Here is a 17,192-nt window from a genome sequence, read left to right on the forward strand (position 1 = left end):
TGATCGATACCCTGATAAAAGACAGCTTGCCGTTGATCGATACCCTGATAAAAGACAGCTTGCCATTGATCAATACCCTGATAAAATACAGCTTGCCGTTGATCAATACCCTGATAAAAGACAGCTTGCCGTTGATCGATACCCTGATAAAAGACAGCTTGCCGTTGATCAATACCCTGATAAAATACAGCTTGCCGTTGATCAATACCCTGATAAAAGACAGCTTGCCGTTGATCGATACCCTGATAAAGACAGCTTGCCGTTGATCAATACCCTGATAAAATACAGCTTGCCGTTGATCGATACCCTGATAAAAGACAGCTTGCCGTTGATCGATACCCTGATAAAAGACAGCTTGCCGTTGATCAATACCCTGATAAAATACAGCTTGCCGTTGATCGATACCCTGATAAAAGACAGCTTGCCGTTGATCAATACCCTGATAAAATACAGCTTGCAGTTGAAACGTTGGTAAATAAATGATTGCATTGGAGCTACTAGAGAGCAGCTTTTCCTTTACTTTTAAACTGAGCTGATCAATCAGAAACAGGATTTTTTAGAAACCTATCAAAAATGAATAGTCAAACAGATGGGGCCAGATGTTATTTCTTTGTAAAATATTCTGTAACAAGTGTTGTTTTTGTGCTCAATGGTGGATCTATTCATAATTATTTAAGAGATATTAAGCCTAGTTCTAGACTAAAAAGCATATTCAATTGAGATTCTTCATTGAAAGTGCTCCCCAAAGACTAAGCATAAGTGTCCAAGAAACCAGATGCTTACAAAAGCCAAACACTACCTTGTTTTTATGAGCTGATGTGGTTTCCTGATCCCATAGTCCCATGTGATCTCCTGTGCAGCGATGTAGTAGCTGCGGTATTGTCCATCAGTGGTCCTCAGGTCCAGGTTTTCCTCTGTCCCTATGTAGGCTGTCCCAGTGTCTTCCTCACTATAGTCATCATACTCCAAAGACACTGCGTTCCTGGGAGCTGTCTCGTTGTCTTTGGAGACATTGGAGAAGTCTAGATCCAACAAATCCAGTAGAGGGGTGTCCGGCTCTGTGTGAGTGTTATTGCTTAGGGGATGCGCATACCCAGCTTTCTGCTCCTCCCTCTGCTGCTGCACCTTCAGCTGATCCGGGAGAGCTTCCAAAGTTTTGTTCAGGGGGTCCAGATCCATCCATCCGTCTAACTCCAAGAGTAGAGGGTCCTTATCTGCGTGATTGGTGGTTAGGGGATGTGAATCTCGATCCAGCTCCCCCTTTTGCCTCTCCCTCTGCTCCTGCACCTTTAAGAACCCCTCACCCTGCGCCTCCTGCTCCTCCTGCTGATCCAACACCTCCACCTTCTGCTCCTCTCTCTGCTCCTGCTCTAGTTCCTCCCCATACACCCGACCCTTCCACTCCTTCAGCACCTCCTCCTCACAGTTCTCCACCAGCTTGTTGCGCTCTCCATTCTCTCCACCCTCCAACCCGGCCTGGCGTCTCTGTCTCCCGTTCCCCCCCTGCTCCCCACCCAGGTCCCCTCCCTCCTGGTTCTCTGAAGCTTTCCACTCCCCGTCCTTCTCCAGTTGCTCCAGAACATCTGTGGGGATCCCTCCCTGGGAAAGCAGGTTGGCCTCCTCGTCAGTAGACGACACCGTCACATACCTGACCTCACAGATTGACCTCTGATCCCCTGCCTTAAATGTGACATTGTTATCAGACCCGTGGTCCCCTGATTCTCCGATGGCGACTTCGTTATCTGTGTCATTTCCTGTTTGCGGTGTTGTTGTGTTCTGGTTTAAGCCAGGTTGCTTCCTGCAGACTCTGACAGCTACGGTCCTGTTCTGTGGCTGGGGGTGGAGGGATCTGGGTTTGAAGAAGTGGTCTACGTAGTCAGGCAGGACGTCCTCCAGGCCATACTCTACGTCTTCATTGTCCACCAGCAGTTCAACGTTACAAGACAGGACAGAGTAGCGGGCGCTCATGCCACGGCTTTTCAGACTGCCGTCGAATGCACTGATCTCCCACTCACCTGAGGATGAAAAAAACATCAGCTCACAACGCTCCAGAAAACACCTCTCAGGTCAGGGTCAGGTTTTAGTAGGACGCACCGTAGTGAAAACCTGTGTTCTTAATGGACCTGTAGCACCTCCCTGTTTAAAATATGTTCTTCCATTTGATGCCTACTGAATACAACTGCAGTAGGATCATTTGACCTTTGACCTTACCGATTAGCTCGGTCTCCATGGTAACGGTCTCCCCGGACATTGGGAAGAGTGTGAGGACGGACTCGTACACGTTGTCCTTCATGAAGGGGTTTCCTGTGAAGTAGACGGACAAGAAGTCGCTCTGCGTCCCCACGTTGGCCAGGTGCCAGAAGGTCACGTCATCCTTACACACCTGGACCTTCTGCCCGTTGAACATAATCCCGTTCACGTCTGTAAACAAAAACGAGATCAAGATAAAAAACATAGCACACAAAAAGGGTGACAGAGCAGACATTTGTCACCACTTTCATCAAGAACCAAGAGAACCAGGCATGAAAACCTCACTTACTGTAGATGACATTGGAGTTGTAGAAGTCAGGGTCTGTAGGGTTGACCGTGGAGGGGTCTTTGCTGTACTTCTGAATGTTGTCATTGATGTACCAACTCTTGTTCTCATCAAACACAGCAAACATCAACTGCTTCACTTTATCTGGGCCCACCTGCAAGTTGGACATCTTAGGTTATGATAACCACAACATCTCACACTGCCACAAACAACAACAACATGATATGTCATATTGGGCCAGTTTCAGGGACATATCTCTATTCTTCATTGAAAGTTATTTTTATTCCAAGACTAGACTTAATCTGTGTCTGAAAAACCAACCCTATGTGTCATCTACTTTGCACTTTCTTCCACTACAAATCTACTATTCCAGTGTTTTACTTGCTATATTGTATTTACTTTGCCACCATGGCCTTTTTTTGCCTTTACCTCCCTTATCTCACCTCATTTGCTCACATTGTATATATACTTATTTTTGTACTGTATTATTGACTGTATATTTGTTTTACTCCATGTGTAACTCTGTGTTGTTGTATGTGTTGAACTGCTTTGCTTTATCTTGGCCAGGTCGCAATTGTAAATGAGAACTTGTTCTCAACTTGTCTACCTGGTTAAATAAAGGTGAAAAAAAACAAAAAAAAACATTAAGTGTCGATTCTCACCAGCCGCCCCCTGGTGTCCATGGAGTCCTTCTTGCAGATGAGGAGGGGTCCTACGAGGCCAGTGGCCAGATCTCTCTCAGGGTTGATGGTACTCTGGTACAGACGGGTCAGACACTGGGGGTCTCCCTCCAGGGGCCCATCCTCTGCTGTTAGCTTCCACACATACCCATATGTCCCGTTGGGGGGTACAGCCAGGGAGCGTAGGTCCTTTTCACCCTCTATACACACACACACACACACACACACACACACACACACACACACACACACACACACACACACACACACAGGGGGGGACAGGGATGACTAATGATTTAGGAATGACTAAGAGACTAAGAGATTTTATTAGTCTAACAGAATGATTATTACACTAATAAAACTTTTTATGAGTTTCTCCAGACCTCAACATATAAACACACCGGATATGATGACTATTCCATAAAAGATTTAGTTATGATTCCAAACCTAAATGCATAGTCAGTAATATTATCTTGATTCATCTTATCATAATGCCAGTTCTTACCGTTCCCTGTTTTCCTCAGTGGAAAAATCCTGGTGAGGCCGTTTGGATACATGTTGAAAGGACGACTTGCCAGGTTCTTGAACACTATCTGAAGAAACAATTAGAATGATCTTTGCTATCTATTCAGATACATCTTTTTTGTTTGTTTGTTTTGTTGATTGTGGTACACACACCTGGAAGTGTTCGTCCACCTGTCCTCTGAGCAGTGGTCCCAGCAGTCTTTTAACAGGTGATTTCCTCTTGGTGAAGGTCTGGTCAGTGTATTCTACATATACCACTTTCTTATATTCATGACCCAGCTGATGAGGACCCCTGGGGAAGTATTCCGATAACAGTTGACTGGAACACAGAGACAGTAGTATCAGTATTTTTAGGATCATGAACTCTTTCCCTTTCCTGTCCTAGTCTTTTTCTGGCTATACACACTCTCTCTGACCCTCTCCATTTCTCCGTCCTCCTTCCCATCTGAACTCTTATTTTCCATTTCACTCCCACTCTTCCTTTCTCTCACCCCCCCCCCTCCCTCTCTGTCGCCCCTTTACCCTTTTTCCTACCTGTCACCCTGGCTGAGGTGGGGTTTTGTACCTGTCACCCTGGCTGAGGTGGGGTTTCCTACCTGTCACCCTGGCTGAGGTGGGGTTTCCTACCTGTGACCCTGGCTGAGGTGGGGTTTCCTACCTGTCACCCTGGCTGAGGTGGGGTTTCGTACCTGTCACCCTGGCTGAGGTGGGGTTTCCTACCTGTCACCCTGGCTGAGGTGGGGTTTTGTACCTGTCACCCTGGCTGAGGTGGGGTTTCCTACCTGTCACCCTGGCTGAGGTGGGGTTTCGTACCTGTCTCGCTCACTGAGGTGGGGTTTTGTGATAATGTTTTTTTTGAATTGTTTATAATTTATTTTGTACATAATGTTGCTGCTATCATCTCTTATGACCGAAAAGAGCTGCTGGACATCAGAACAGTGATTACTCACCTTGAACTGGACAAAGATTTTTTATTTAATGAGTCCGACGTGAAGGATATACTGCTTTGTCGAGACAAGGCCCAAATCCCCATAATTCGCATGAAGAAAAGACGGAGAAAAAGGGGGTGGAAGGCGGGGTGTAAGAGTTCGCCGACGAGTAGGTAAACCACCACTACCCTCCGTATTCTTGGCCAACATGCAATCATTGGAAAACAAACTGGAAAACCTACAATTAAGACTATCCTACCAATGAGACATAAAAAAACTGTATAGTATAGAGCTGGCTGGCTTTTCCGTGCATCGGCAGGACAGAGCAGCTACGTCTGGTAAAACGAGGGATGGGGGCGTGTCTATTTGTCAATAACTGCTGGTGCGCGATGTCTAATATTAAAGAAGTGTCGAGGTATTGCTTGCCTGAGGTAGAATACCTCATGATAAGCTGTAGACCACACTATCTAACAAAAGAGTTCTCATCTATATTATTCATAGCCGTCTATTTACCACCGCAAACCGATGCGGGCACTAAAACCACACTCAACGAGCTGTGTAAGGCCATAAGCAAACAAGAAAATGTTCATCCAGAAGCGGTGCTCCTAGTGGCCGGGGACTTTAATGCAGGCAAACTTAAATCTGTTTTACCTAATTTCTACCGGCATGTCACATGTGCAACCAGAGGAAAAACATTCTAGACCACCTTTACTCCACACACAGAGACGCATGCTCTCTCACCCCCTCCATTTGGCAAATCTGACCATAAGTCTATCGTCCTGATTCCTGCTTACAAGCAAAAATTAAAGCAGTAAGTTACAGTGACTCCCTCAATACGGAAGTGGTCAGATGACGCAGATGCGACGCCACAGCACTGTTTTGCTACCACAGACTGGAATATGTTCCAGGATTCATCCAATGGCATTGACGAGTGTACTACCTCAGTCACCGGCTTCATCAATAAGTGCATCAACGAAGTCGTCGCCACAGTGACCGTACGTACATATCCCAACCAGAAGCCATGGATTACATGCAACATCCGCACCGAGCTAAAGGCTAGAGCTGCCGCTTTCAAGGAGTGGGACACTAATATAAGAAATCCAGTCAGGCCCTCAGAAGAACCATCAAACAGGCAAAGCGTCAATACAGGAGTAAGATTGAATCCTACTACACCGGCTCTGACGCTCGTCAGATGTGGCAAGGCTTGAAAACTATTATGGACCACAAAGGGAAATCAAGCCGATAGCTGCCCAGTGATGCGAGCCTACCAGATGGGCTAAATGCCTTTTATGCTCGCTTCGAGGCAAGAAACACTGAAGCATGCATGAGAGCACCAGCTATTCCAGACAACTGTGTGATTACGCTCTCCATAGCCGATGTGAGCAGGACCTTAAAACAGGTGAACATTTACAAAGCCGCGGGGCCAGACAGATTACCAGGACGTGTATTCAAAACATGCGCAGTGTCTTCACTGATGGCTCACATCAACACCATCATGCCGGAAACCCTAGACCCACTCCAATTAGCTCACCGCCCCAACAGATCCACAGATGACGCAATCTCAATCGCACTCCACACTGCCCTTTCACACATGGACAAAAGGAACACCTATGTGAGAATGCTGTTCATTCACTACAGCTCAGCGTTCAACACCATATTACCCACAAAGCTCATCACTAAGCTAAGGACCCTGAGACTAAACACCTCCCTCTGCAACTGGATCCTGGACTTGGGTTGGCAAGGGTAGGCAACAACAAATCTGCCATACTGATCCTCAACACTGGGGCCCCTCAGGGGTGCATGCTTAGTCCCCTCCTGTACTCCCTGTCACACACAACTGCGTGGCCAAGCACGCCTCCAACATCACCATTAAGTTTACTGACGACACCACAGTGGTAGGCCTGATCACCAACAACGATGAAACAGCCTATAGGGAGGAAGTCAGAGACCTGGCAGTGTGGTGCCAGGATAACAACCTCTCCCTCAACGTGATCAAGACAAAGGAGTTGATCGTGAACTATAGGAAAAGGAGGGCTGAACAGGCCCCCATTAACATAGATGGGGCTGAAGTGGAGCAGATCGAGAGTTTCAAGTTCCTTGGTGTCCACATCACCAACGAACTACCATGGTCCAAACACACCAAGACAGTTTTGATGAGGGCACGACAACACCTTTTCCCCCTTAGGAGACTGAAAAGATTAGGCATGGGTCCCCAGATCCTCAAAAAGTTCTAAAGCTGCACCATTGAGAGCGTCCTGACCGGTTGCCTGGTATGGCAACTGCTCGGAATCTGACCATAAGGCGCTACAGAGGGTAGTGTGTATGGCCCAGTACATCACTGGAGCCAAGCTTCCTGACATCCAGGACCCATATACTAGGCAGTGTCAGAGACAGGCCCAAACAATTGTCAAAGACTCCAGTCGCCCAAGTCATAGACTGTTCTCTCTGCTACCGCATGGCAAGCGGTAGCGGAGCGCCAAGTCTAGGACCAAAAGACTCCTTAATTAACAGCTTCTACCCCCAATTTTATTACATTTTTTTACTTTCGTTTATTTAGTAAATATTTTCTTAACTCTATTTCTTGAACTGCATTGTTGGTTCAGGGCTTGTAAGTAAGCGGTAATACCTGTTGTATTCGGCGCATGTAACAAATACAATTTTATTTGTACCTGTCTCCCTCACTGAGGTGGGGTTTTGTACCTGGCTCCATAACTGAGGTGGGGTTTCGTACCTGTCTCCTTAATTAAATGAGGTGCGGTATTGTACCTGTCTCCCTCACTGAGGTGGGGTTTTGTACCTGCCTCCTTATCTGAGGTGGGGTTTTGTACCTGTCTCCTTAACTGAGGTGGGATTTCGTACCTGTCTCCATAACTGAGGTGGGGTTTTGTACCTGTCTCCTTAACTGAGGTGGGGTTTTGTACCTGTCTCCTTAACTGAGGTGGGGTTTCATACCTGTCTCTCTCACTGAGGTGGGGTTTCGTACCTGTCTCCTTAACTGAGGTGGGGTTTCGTACCTGTCTCCTTAACTGAGGTGGGGTTTTGTACCTGCCTCCTTAACTGAGGTGGGGTTTCATACCTGTCTCTCTCACTGAGGTGGGGTTTCGTACCTGCCTCCTTAACTGAGGTGGGGTTTCGTACCTGCCTCCTTAACTGAGGTGAGGTTTCGTACCTGCCTCCTTAACTGAGGTGAGGTTTCGTACCTGTGTCTCTCACTGAGGTGGTGTTTCGTACCTGTCTCCTTAACTGAGGTGGGGTTTCGTACCTGCCTCCATAACTGAGGTGAGGTTTCGTACCTGTCTCCATAACTGAGGTGAGGTTTCGTACCTGTCTCTCTCACTGAGTTGGGGTTTTGCACCTGTCTCCTTAAAGTGGGGTTTTGTACCTGTCTCCTTAACTGAGTTGGGGTTTTGTACCTGTCTCCTTAACTGAGTTGGGGTTTTGTACCTGTCTCCTTAACTGAGTTGGGGTTTTGTACCTGTCTCCTTAACTGAGGTGGGGTTTCATACCTGTCTCTCTCACTGAGGTGGGGTTTCGTACCTGTCTCTCTCACTGAGGTGGTGTTTCGTACCTGTCTCCTTAACTGAGGTGGGGTTTCGTACCTGCCTCCATAACTGAGGTGAGGTTTCGTACCTGTCTCTCTCACTGAGTTGGGGTTTTGTACCTGGCTCCTTAAAGTGGGGTTTTGTACCTGTCTCCTTAACTGAGGTGGGGTTTTGTACCTGTCTCCTTAAAGTGGGGTTTTGTACCTGTCTCCTTAACTGAGTTGGGGTTTTGTACCTGTCTCCTTAAAGTGGGGTTTTGTACCTGTCTCCTTAAAGTGGGGTTTTGTACCTGTCTCCCTGGCTGAGGTGGGGTGCGTAATCCCAACTGATCTCCTCAGCAGCAATGTAATGGACCCAGACTTTGCTCTTCCCCCCTCGGGAGCGCCCCACAGCCCGACTTTTCACAGGCTTAAACACAAATGTCTCAAACATGTCATCTCCATATTCATAGTCCTCCTCATTCTCAGACTGCTGGACTTGACGCACGTCAGGGCCGGGCACCGTCACAGGCTCTGGGCAGTCCTCCACCTCAAAGACTGCACTCATGCCCGCTGGAACAAAGTTATACAAAGACATCTTATAGCACCTCATAAGACACCTTATGCCTTATGAACACCTTAGAGCACATTCTCAACAACATAATTATTCATGCAACTCTGGCTCAAATGTATAAGTCTCACTCTGTTACCTTACACAGGAGTGTCAAATCAAATTGGGATCTTTCAAATTGATCAAAACTTTATTTCACAACTTTGAGAGAACATACTCTTACCGTGGCGGTGTGCTTGGATCTGACAGCTGATGAGGAACTTCCCCTGAGTGCTGGGCTTCATCTCCGCTGTGGTGAAGGTCATAGGGGTCATCTCCACAGTAACCTTACGGTGGGCCATCACCTGGAATGACAAGGGTAGAGTTAGGCTCAGACTGAAATGCTGCTGAACTGGTTACACATTCTTACAAATGACTTATAACAACTTAATTGGCAAAACATTCTGAAAAGGAAAATCTTGGTTGACCATTAGTAATGATTTGTTGACCGTTTTAAGTAAGCCCTGATTTAAACTTGAATTATCTGATGTACCTGTAGACTGTGATCCTGAAACAGCATGGAGTGGATCTCTGGAGCCGTTTCCATTCCAATGAGATGCCAGAACACATGATCTCGTCCCTGGCACATCGTCAGACCTAAACACATACCAAACAACCAACCCACACAAAAACATATTTTTGAGTTTTCTATTTGAACATACTTGACAACAAGACTGAACTTTTGACTCTATACAGTAACATGCTAAAGTAGCTCCTGACCTGGTAAAGTTGAGTTGACGTATCCATTGATAGTGTGGTACTGTTTTCTCGCATTGGCCTTCTTAAATCTTTCCCGGAAACTCCCCACCTCTCCGTACCAGCTCTTACTCTCATCAAAAACAGCAAAGAGCAGAATAAACTCTCTGCTTTTCCGAACTCCATTATCTGTAAATGCAGCTGGGAGAACCCAAGGGAAGCAGAGAATACAGGTAACACATTAGTTGATTGCTCTGAATATCACAGGGTACATTTGGTGAATTGACGCATTTGGTGAATTGACGCATTTGGTGAAATTACTCATTTGGTGAATTGACGCATTTGGTGAAATTATGCATTTGGTGAAATTATGCATTTGGTGAAATTATGCATTTGGTGAATTGATGCATTTGGTGAAGTTATGCATTTGGTGAAATTACTCATTTGTTCAAATTACTTATTTGGTCAGATTACTCATTTGTTTAATAGTCAGGCCATGTGGTAGTCTGGGTATTAAGCTTCAAAATGTGCAGTAAACTATTGACAATCCCTACTTAGTAAGGCGTTTATGTGATTCAGACCTCCTTCTATTCACATAGCCTTTCCATTAGGATAGGATATGATCACTGTATGACTGAGAGCAGAGCACATAATAAGTCCCAGTCAGCTATGAGTCCAGCAGCCACATTCGTTTCCTCCTTTACCAGGCAAATATGTGTCACAGTGGGTCTGACTGTACTGTAAGGGGAGTGTGATACGTAGAGAGAAAGTTGTGGAAGGTGTGTGGGATCAACATAGCAGGAATAAAGTTGTGGTGTATCTGGCCGTAAGGTGTGAGGGATCAACATAGCAGGAATAAAGTTGTGGTGTATCTGACCGTAAGGTGTGAGGGAGTAACATAGCAGGAATAAAGTTGTGGTGTATCTGGCCGTAAGGTGTGAGGGAGTAACATAGCAGGAATAAAGTTGTGGTGTATCTGACCGTAAGGTGTGAGGGAGTAACATAGCAGGAATAAAGTTGTGGTGTATCTGACCGTAAGGTGTGAGGGAGTAACATAGCAGGAATAAAGTTGTGGTGTATCTGGCCGTAAGGTGTGAGGGAGTAACATAGCAGGAATAAAGTTGTGGTGTATCTGACCGTAAGGTGTGAGGGATCAACATAGCAGGAATAAAGTTGTGGTGTATCTGGCCGTAAGGTGTGAGGGAGTAACATAGCAGGAATAAAGTTGTGTCTCTAACTTGATTTGCAGATGAGCAGAGCCCCGATGAGCCCAGAGTTGAAGTCCTGTACAGTGTCCACCTGGGAGGAGTAGGAGTAGGTGAGGCATTCTGGGTCTCCCACGGTCGGACCGTCTTTAGGGTTGATGTCCCAGACGTACTTGTAGTATCCTCCTGGAGCAACAGCATCATCCTCCTTCTCCTGGCTAGACGTGGCGTCATCGTATCCGGCCCCTAGAGAGAAAGAGATATATTGCTAGGAATGTACATGTGTACACACAGAGACTGACATAGCAGATACATGCTCGCGGGCACACACACATTGGATACATTTGGCGCCAGAGAGGATGGCTGCTGTTTTATTGGCTCTTAACCAAACGTGCTGTTTTGTTCGTTTTTTTGCATTGTTTGTAATTTATTTTGTACATAATGTCCGTCTCTTATGACCGAAAAGAGCTTCTGGATATCAGAACAGTGATTACTCACCTCAAATTGAACAAATACATTTTCAAGGAGCGGGACTCTAACCCGGAAGCTTATAAGAAATCCTGTTATTCCCTCCGACGAACCATCAAACAGGCAAAGCGTCTACAGGACTAAGATTGAATCGTACTACACCGGCTCCAACGCTCGTCAGATGTGGCAGAGCTTGAAAACTATTACAGACTATAAAGGGCAGCACAGCTGAGAGCTGCCCAGTGACACAAGCCTACCAGACAAGCTCAAAAATTTCTATGCTTGCTTCGAGGCAAGTAACACTAAAATATGCATGAGAGTGTCAGCTGTTTCGGACGACTGTGTGATCACGCTCTCCGTAGCCGATGCGAGTAAGACCGGCCAGACGGATTGCCAGGACGTGTACTCCGAGCATGCGCTGACCAACTGGCAAGTGTCTTCACTGACATTTTCAACCTCTCACTGATCGAGTCTGTAATACCAACATGTTTCAAGCAGACCACCATAGTCCCTGTGCCCAAGAACACTGAGGTAACCTGCCTAAATGACTGTAGCACTCACGTCTGTAGACATTAAATGAAAGGCTGGTCATGGCTCACATCAACACCATTATCCCAGAAACCCTAGACCCACTCCAATTTGCATACCGCCCCAACAGATCCACAGATGATGCAATCTCTATTGCAGTCCGCGCTGCTCTTTCACACCTGGATAAAAGGAACACCTATGTGAGAATGCTATTCATTGACTACAGCTCAGTGTTCAACACCATAGTGCCCTCAAAGCTCATCACTAAGCTAAGGACCCTGGGACTAAACACCTCCCTCTGAAACTGGATCCTGGACTTCCTGACGGGCTGCCCCAGGTGGTAAGGGTAGGTAACAACACATCCGCCACGCTGATCCTCAACACGGGGGCCCCTCAGGGGTGCGTGCTCATCCGATGACATAACAGTGGTAGGCCTGATCACTGACAACGACGAGACAGCCTATAGGGAAGAGGTCAAAGACCTGGCCGTGTGGTGCAAGGACAACAACCTCTCCCTCAAAGTGATCAAGACAAGGAGATGATTGTGGACTACAGGAAAAGGAGGACCGAGCACGCCCCCATTCTCATCGACGGGCTGTAGTGAAGCAGGTTGAGAGCTTCAAGTTCCTAGTCATCCACATCACCAACAAACTAACATGGTCCAAACACACCAAGACAATCGTCAAATTGGCACGACAAAACCTATTCCCCCTCAGGTGACTGAAAACATTTGCCATGGGTCCTCAGCTCCTCAAAAGGTTCTACAGCTGCACCATCGAGAACATCCTGATGGGTTGCATCACTGCCTGGTATGGCAACTGTTCGGCCTCCAACCGCAAGGCACTACAGAGGGTAGAGCGTGCGGCCCAGTACATCACTGGGGCCAAGCTTCCTGCCATCCAGGACCTCTATACCAGACGGTGTCAGAGGAAGGCCCTAAAAATTGTTAAAGACTCCAGCTACCATAGTCATAGACTGTTCTCTCTGCTACTGCACGGCAAGCGGTGCCGAAACGCCAAGTCTTGGTCCAAGAGGCTTCTAAACAGCTTCTACCCCCAAGCCATAAGACTCCTGAACATCTAATCAAATGGCTACCCAGCCCCTTCTACCCCCCCCCCCCCTCTACACTGCTGATACTCTCTGTTATTATCTATGCATGGTCACTTTAATAACTCTACCTACATGTACATATTACCTCAATTACCTTGACACCGGTGCCCCCACACATCAAATCAAATCAAATGTATTTGTCACATACACATGGTTAGCAGGTGTTAATGCAAGTGTAGCGAAATGCTTGTGCTTCTAGTTCCGACATTGACTCTGTACTGGTACACCCTGTATATAGCCTCGCTATTGTAATTTTCCTGTTGCTCTTTAATTATTTGTTACTTTTTTCTCTTGCATTTTCTTAAAACTGCATTGCTGGTTAAGGGCTTGAAAGTAAGCATTTCACTGTAAGGTCTACACCTGTTTTATTCGGAGCATTTGGCAAATAAAATATGATTTGATACACACACACACACACACACACACACACACACACACACACACACACACACACACACACACACACACACACACACACACACACACACACACACACACACACTTAATTCAAGTGTACAACAATGGGGAAGCCCGTTATTGGGTTCAGTATACTTTATAACACTAGTTCTAGGATGTGACAGTGGCTTACAATTTGCGGTAAGTTAGTAGAAAGACACACAGATTTAGTATTTACGGTAAGTTAGTAGATAGACACACAGATTTAGTATTTACGGTAAGTTAGTAGATAGACACACAGATTTAGTATTTACGGTAAGTTAGTAGAAAGACACACAGATATAGTATTTACGGCAAGTTAGTAGATAGACACACAGATTTAGTATTTACGGTAAGTTAGTAGATAGACGCACAGATTTAGTATTTACGGTAAGTTAGTAGATAGACGCACAGATTTAGTATTTACGGTAAGTTAGTAGATAGACACACAGATTTAGTATTTACGGTAAGTTAGTAGATAGACGCACAGATTTAGTATTTACGGTAAGTTAGTAGGTAGACACGCAGATTTAGTATTTACGGGAAGTTAGTAGGTAGACATAAAGACATTACCCTCAGACTGTTTCCAGTAGTAAGTTAGTAGGTAGACATAAAGACATTACCCTCAGACTGTTTCCAGTAGTAAGTTAGTAGGTAGACATAAAGACATTACCCTCAGACTGTTTCCAGTAGTAAATTAGTAGGTAGGCATAAAGACATTACCCTCAGACTGTTTCCAGTAGTAAGTTAGTAGGTAGACATAAAGACATTACCCTCAGACTGTTTCCAGTAGTAAGTTTGTAGGTAGACATAAAGACATTACCCTCAGACTGTTTCCAGTAGTAAGTTAGTAGGTAGGCATAAAGACATTACCCTCAGACTGTTTCCAGTAATAAGTTAGTAGGTAGGCATAAAGACATTACCCTCAGACTGTTTCCAGTAGTAAGTTAGTAGGTAGGCATAAAGACATTACCCTCAGACTGTTTCCAGTAGTAAGTTAGTAGGTAGACATAAAGACATTACCCGCAGACTGTTTCCAGTAATAAGCTAGTAGGTAGACATAAAGACATTACCCTCAGACTGTTTCCAGTAATAAGTTAGTAGGTAGACATAAAGACATTACCCTCAGACTGTTTCCAGTAATAAGTTAGTAGGTAGACATAAAGACATTACCCTCAGACTGTTTCCAGTAATAAGCTAGTAGGTAGACATAAAGACATTACCCGCAGACTGTTTCCAGTAATAAGCTAGTAGGTAGACATAAAGACATTACCCGCAGACTGTTTCCAGTAATAAGTTAGTAGGTAGACATAAAGACATTACCCTCAGACTGTTTCCAGTAGTAAGTTAGTAGGTAGACATAAAGACATTACCCTCAGACTGTTTCCAGTAGTAAGCTAGTAGGTAGACATAAAGACATTACCCTCAGACTGTTTCCAGTAATAAGTTAGTAGGTAGACATAAAGACATTACCCTCAGACTGTTTCCAGTAATAAGTTAGTAGGTAGACATAAAGACATTACCCTCAGACTGTTTCCAGTAATAAGCTAGTAGGTAGACATAAAGACATTACCCTCAGACTGTTTCCAGTAATAAGTTAGTATGTAGACATAAAGACATTACCCTCAGACTGTTTCCAGTAATAAGTTAGTAGGTAGACATAAAGACATTACCCTCAGACTGTTTCCAGTAATAAGTTAGTAGGTAGACATAAAGACATTACCCTCAGACTGTTTCCAGTAATAAGTTAGTAGGTAGACATAAAGACATTACCCTCAGGCTGTTTCCAGTAATAAGTTAGTAGGTAGGCATAAAGACATTACCCTCAGACTGTTTCCAGTAATAAGTTAGTAGGTAGGCATAAAGACATTACCCTCAGACTGTTTCCAGTAGTAAGTTAGTAGGTAGGCATAAAGACATTACCCTCAGACTGTTTCCAGTAATAAGCTAGTAGGTAGACATAAAGACATTACCCGCAGACTGTTTCCAGTAATAAGTTAGTAGGTAGACATAAAGACATTACCCTCAGACTGTTTCCAGTAATAAGCTAGTAGGTAGGCATAAAGACATTACCCTCAGACTGTTTCCAGTAATAAGTTAGTAGGTAGGCATAAAGACATTACCCTCAGACTGTTTCCAGTAGTAAGTTAGTAGGTAGGCATAAAGACATTACCCTCAGACTGTTTCCAGTAATAAGCTAGTAGGTAGACATAAAGACATTACCCTCAAACTGTTTCCAGTAATAAGTTAGTAGGTAGACATAAAGACATTACCCTCAGACTGTTTCCAGTAATAAGTTAGTAGGTAGACATATAGACATTACCCTCAGACTGTTTCCAGTAGCTGACCCCCACAGGGCTGATACTGTAGGGCTGGGACGCCAGGTTCTTAAAGTGCACCACCACCCTGTCACTGGCCTGGGCATGGATCACCGGACCCTGGATACCTGCAACACAAAGCACTCTGTTTCTCTCTCTCTCTCTCTCTCTCTCTGTGTGTGTGTGTATGTGTGTGGTCAGTGGTGGAAAAAGTACTCACTTGTCATACTTGAGTAAAAGTAAAGAAACCTTAATAGAAAATGACTCAAGTAAAAGTAAAATATTACTTGAGTAAAAGTCTAAAAGTATTTGGTTTTAAATATAAGGATCAAAAGTAAATGTAATTGCTAAAATATACTTAAGTATCAAAAGTAAAAGTATAAACCATTTGAAAATCTTATATTAAGCAAACCAGACAGCACCATTGAATTTTTTTTATTTTTATTGACGGATAGCAAGGGGCACACTCCAACACTCAGACATAATTTACAAACAAAGCATTTGTGTTTCGTGAGTCCGCCAGATCAGAGGCAGTAGGGATGACCAGGGATGTTCTCTTGATAAGTGTGTGAATTGGACCATTTTCCCGTCAAAATGTAACAAATACTTTTTGCTGTCAGGGAAAATGTATGGAGTAAAAAGTACATCATTTTCTTTAAGAATGTAGTGAAGTAAAAGTAAAAGTTGGCAAAAATATAAATAGTAAAGTACAGATACCCCAATAAACTATTTAAGTAGTACTCTAAGTAGTTTTACTTAAGTACTTTACACCACTGTGTGTGGTAGCATATATTTTATTTCAAAGACATGTCATAATTAATACATAAAATGAGTACACATACCTGCCCATGTTGGTGTAGGCTTGGGGACTGAATATGTGGAATCAGTGTATTCTCTATAAACAGCTTTTATGTATTTCTGAGCGGGATCCTTGGTCCTCCTCCTAGAAGTTAATAATCAACATGGATAATTACATATTTTTTTTTAAATAATGCAATGATTTAAACATGAAAACAAATAAAATGTCCTAAAAGGTTATATACATCTGCAACTTTTAATTGAATAGAAAAGTCTACTACAATATTGACGTTTAACCCGACATACTTAAAAAACCTAGTCTTCAAAGCAAAAAAACAAACAAATAAGGGATAGATATTAGGTAATGACTTGATAGAACTTCACCTTTGTTCCGACGGGTCACCGCTGCCCCAATAGAGATAGTCCCAACCAATCTCAACCGCGGCGATGTAGAACACTCTCGTGGCAGGTACTCCTACGGTAGGTACGGCCACGGTCTCCTCCACCCCGCCGAGGACCCAGAGGAGTGATATCAACAGCGTTCTCATCGCAAAGCACGAGCACCTGTCCGACTGCACGTAAATTCACTGATGGTAGAGAAGTCGGATAGCCTGACCGGACGGTAGCAGGCAGCTTACTACCGTTATTTCCCGTTAGGGAGGATATTTAAAGGGAAAGTTCAAAACCAGAGACAGTCACAGGGGGAGAGAAAGACAGTGTGTATGAATGTGAGAGAGGGGGGGAGTGAGTGTGTGTATGTGTAGGGCTTGTAGTGAGTTGGAAATAGTGAACAGACGAGTCTGCTTCAGAGCTGCTCACAGTAAAATATAGGAA

At 44.6% G+C, this 17,192-nt stretch overlaps 1 protein-coding gene and 1 long non-coding RNA gene across 2 annotated transcripts in view; both read right to left on the reverse strand.

Moving 5' to 3' along the window:
- Positions 1 to 17,092, reverse strand: part of LOC115205598 (coagulation factor VIII-like) — a 33,929-nt gene extending 16,837 nt beyond the window's left edge. Inside the window, exons 1-14 of the mRNA XM_029771741.1 lie at positions 16,743 to 17,092; positions 16,403 to 16,503; positions 15,566 to 15,688; positions 10,735 to 10,947; positions 9,521 to 9,697; positions 9,294 to 9,397; positions 8,985 to 9,105; positions 8,502 to 8,763; positions 3,895 to 4,060; positions 3,722 to 3,809; positions 3,199 to 3,416; positions 2,540 to 2,690; positions 2,212 to 2,421; positions 800 to 2,015 (exon numbers count right to left, since the gene is read on the reverse strand). Of these exons, the coding sequence (XP_029627601.1) occupies positions 800 to 2,015; positions 2,212 to 2,421; positions 2,540 to 2,690; positions 3,199 to 3,416; positions 3,722 to 3,809; positions 3,895 to 4,060; positions 8,502 to 8,763; positions 8,985 to 9,105; positions 9,294 to 9,397; positions 9,521 to 9,697; positions 10,735 to 10,947; positions 15,566 to 15,688; positions 16,403 to 16,503; positions 16,743 to 16,906 (3,314 nt within the window). The 5' untranslated portion in view covers positions 16,907 to 17,092. The remainder of the gene's footprint in view (positions 1 to 799; positions 2,016 to 2,211; positions 2,422 to 2,539; positions 2,691 to 3,198; positions 3,417 to 3,721; positions 3,810 to 3,894; positions 4,061 to 8,501; positions 8,764 to 8,984; positions 9,106 to 9,293; positions 9,398 to 9,520; positions 9,698 to 10,734; positions 10,948 to 15,565; positions 15,689 to 16,402; positions 16,504 to 16,742) is intronic.
- On the reverse strand, positions 7,529 to 8,494 carry LOC115205600 (uncharacterized). The gene is made up of 2 exons (XR_003880643.1): positions 8,084 to 8,494; positions 7,529 to 8,052 (listed from the first exon to the last, which is right to left on the reverse strand). It is a non-coding gene; the product is annotated as an uncharacterized LOC115205600 (long non-coding RNA).
- Positions 17,093 to 17,192: the final 100 nt, after the last annotated feature.

The sequence above is a fragment of the Salmo trutta genome, chromosome 13 (genome assembly GCF_901001165.1).
Source record: "Salmo trutta chromosome 13, fSalTru1.1, whole genome shotgun sequence".
In the NCBI taxonomy this organism is placed as follows: domain Eukaryota; kingdom Metazoa; phylum Chordata; class Actinopteri; order Salmoniformes; family Salmonidae; genus Salmo; species Salmo trutta.